Genomic DNA, 2,365 nt, shown 5'->3' on the forward strand with positions numbered 1-2,365 from the left:
GGGGACCGGACCCCCCGGGACCAGTGGCGAAGCTCCCCATTCCCCATCCCGCCCCGTTCCCCCCGGTGCCCCGGGGGGTGATGAGCCTCGTTGGCCCCTGCGGGTCCTGCCCCTTGGAGTCCCGCACCCCCCGCGCTGCGGGTCCGTGCTGGGGTCTCGGTGCGGTGGGGCTGGACCCCCTGCGGCCTCTCGGCAGAGGGTTTCCCCCCTTGCGGGTCCTGGTCTTCATCTCCGGGCGGTTCCCGGTCTCCGGGAAAGCTGGAGCCGGGAAGGTGCCTCCCTGGGGATGCACGAGGTGCAGCCGGACCCGCGTTCCAGCCGGAGGCGGGAGGGCTTTAATCCCACCCACTGTTCGGTTTCTGAGGCCCTAATGAGACTGGGCAGCGCTTGATGAGCTGAGAGCTGATGATGTTGCCACGTGGGTGGTGTCTCCAGCCTTTCCCCAGCGCCCGCAGGAGCCTGAGGAGATGCTGGTAGCAGCAAGTTGGCTGTTGTGGTGGGGGAGGGTGTATGGTGTGGTGGGGCATGGTGTGGTGGGACGTGGTGTGGTGGGACATGGTGTGGTGGGGCATGGTGTGGTGGGGCACTTCGTGCTCCAACCCCATTGCAGCACCAGCCCCTGCTGCTGTGTCTGTGCTTTCACAGCCCTCTGCAGGGCTCCTCCTCTGCAGGGGAGCTCTTGGTGCCCTCCTGCTCCACCAAAGTTGCTGCGTTTATGTGAGCAGGGTAATTAAAGGGAGTGCTTTGGATGTGCAGTGTTGGAAGTCTCCTCAGGTGTCCTCAGGCCTTTGTTTCTGCACCTGCTGAGGCCTTGCAGGTGCTTGATGAGGCTGGTACTCCTGAAGCTGGGAGGTTGGGAACTCCTTGGCCAGACGAGCACCAACCTCATCTCCCTCCTCAGACGTGGACCAACAGTATCAACCAGGCCAATAAGATGGCCCTGCTGGCCTGGGAAAAAGAAACTGGCATCCACCTGGTGCAGATCAACGGGCAGAGGAGATATGGTGGCCCCCCCCCAGGTAGGTGAGGGCACCTTGGCACCCTGGTCCCCTGGGAGCACGGCCTGTCGGGTGCCCATGACATCCTTGTTAGGAAACTCAGGAAGAGGGGGCTTGATGAATGAGCAGGGGGATGGATGGAGAGCTGGTGTGTGACAGAGCTCAGAGGGTGGTGATCAATGGCTCAGGGTCGAGTTGGAGGCCAGAAACCAGTGATGTAGCCCAGGGATTGATACTTGGTCTGGTCTTGTTCAGTGTGTTCACCAGTGACCTGGATGAGGGGACAGGGTGTGACCTCAACAGGTTTGCTGATGATACCAGCCTGGGAGGGCTGGTGACACTCCAGAGGCCTGTGCTGCCATTCACTGTGATCTGGACGGGCCGGAGAGGTGGGCAGAGAAAAACCTCCTGAGGTTCAATAAGAGCAAGTGTAGGGTCCTGCACCTGGGAAGGAAGAACCCCAAGCACATCAGTACAGGGTAGGGGTGGACCTGCTGGAAAGTAGTTCAGAGGAGAAGGGTTTGGCAGTCCTGATAGACAGTAAATGATCCTTGAGCCAGGAATGTGCCCTTGCTGCCAAGAAGGCCAGTGGAATCCTGGGGTGCATAAAGAAGAGCGTGGCCAGTAGGTCCAGGGAGGTCATTCTCCCCCTCTGCTCTGCCCTGGTGAGGCCACAGCTGGAGAACTGGGACCAGTTCTGGGCTCCACAGTTCAAGAGAGACAGGGAACTGCTGGAGACAGTCCAGAGGAGGGTGATGAAGATGACTGGGGGGTTGGAGCATCTCCCTGATGAGGAAAGGCTGAAAGAACTGGGACTGTTCAGCCTGGAGAAGAGAAGGCTGAGGGGAGACCTTACCAATGTGTGTAGGTGTCTGAAGGGTGGGTGCAAGGAGGATGGACACAGGCTCTTCTCAGCAGTGCCCAGCGTCAGAATGAGGGGCAACGGGTACAAGTTGGAACATGGGAAGTTCCATTGAAATAGGAGGAAGAGCTAATTTACAGCGGGGGTGAGAGAGCCCTGGGACGGGCTGCCCAGGGAGCTGCGGAGTCTCCTGCTCTGGAGCTGCCGGGGACCCTCCCGGCCGCAGCCCTGCGGGGTGTGTGCTCTGGGTGGTCGCGGGGGGCTGGACTGGAGGGTCCCTGGAGGTCTCAGGGCCTGGCTCTGTGCCTGCAGACTGGGTGGGCGACCCCCCTCCGGCCGGCACCGAGGTGTTCATCGGGAAGCTGCCGCAGGACGTGTACGAGAACGTGCTGATCCCGCTGTTCCAGAGCGTGGGCAGGCTCTACGAGTTCCGCCTCATGATGACCTTCAGCGGCCTCAACCGCGGCTTCGCCTACGCCACGTACGGCGACCCGCGCGGCGCCCG

General features: G+C 61.5%; 1 protein-coding gene across 1 annotated transcript in view; it reads left to right on the forward strand.

The window, feature by feature from the left end:
• Nucleotides 1-934: 934 nt before the first annotated feature.
• The window catches only part of DND1 (DND microRNA-mediated repression inhibitor 1), a 3,281-nt gene continuing 1,850 nt past the window's right edge, over nt 935-2,365 (forward strand). The window contains exons 1-2 of the mRNA XM_010008290.1: nt 935-1,019; nt 2,173-2,358. Of these exons, the coding sequence (XP_010006592.1) occupies nt 935-1,019; nt 2,173-2,358 (271 nt within the window). The remainder of the gene's footprint in view (nt 1,020-2,172; nt 2,359-2,365) is intronic.

The sequence above is a fragment of the Chaetura pelagica genome, unplaced genomic scaffold (assembly GCF_000747805.2).
Source record: "Chaetura pelagica isolate M959 unplaced genomic scaffold, ChaPel_1.0 scaffold172, whole genome shotgun sequence".
NCBI lineage: Eukaryota > Metazoa > Chordata > Aves > Apodiformes > Apodidae > Chaetura > Chaetura pelagica.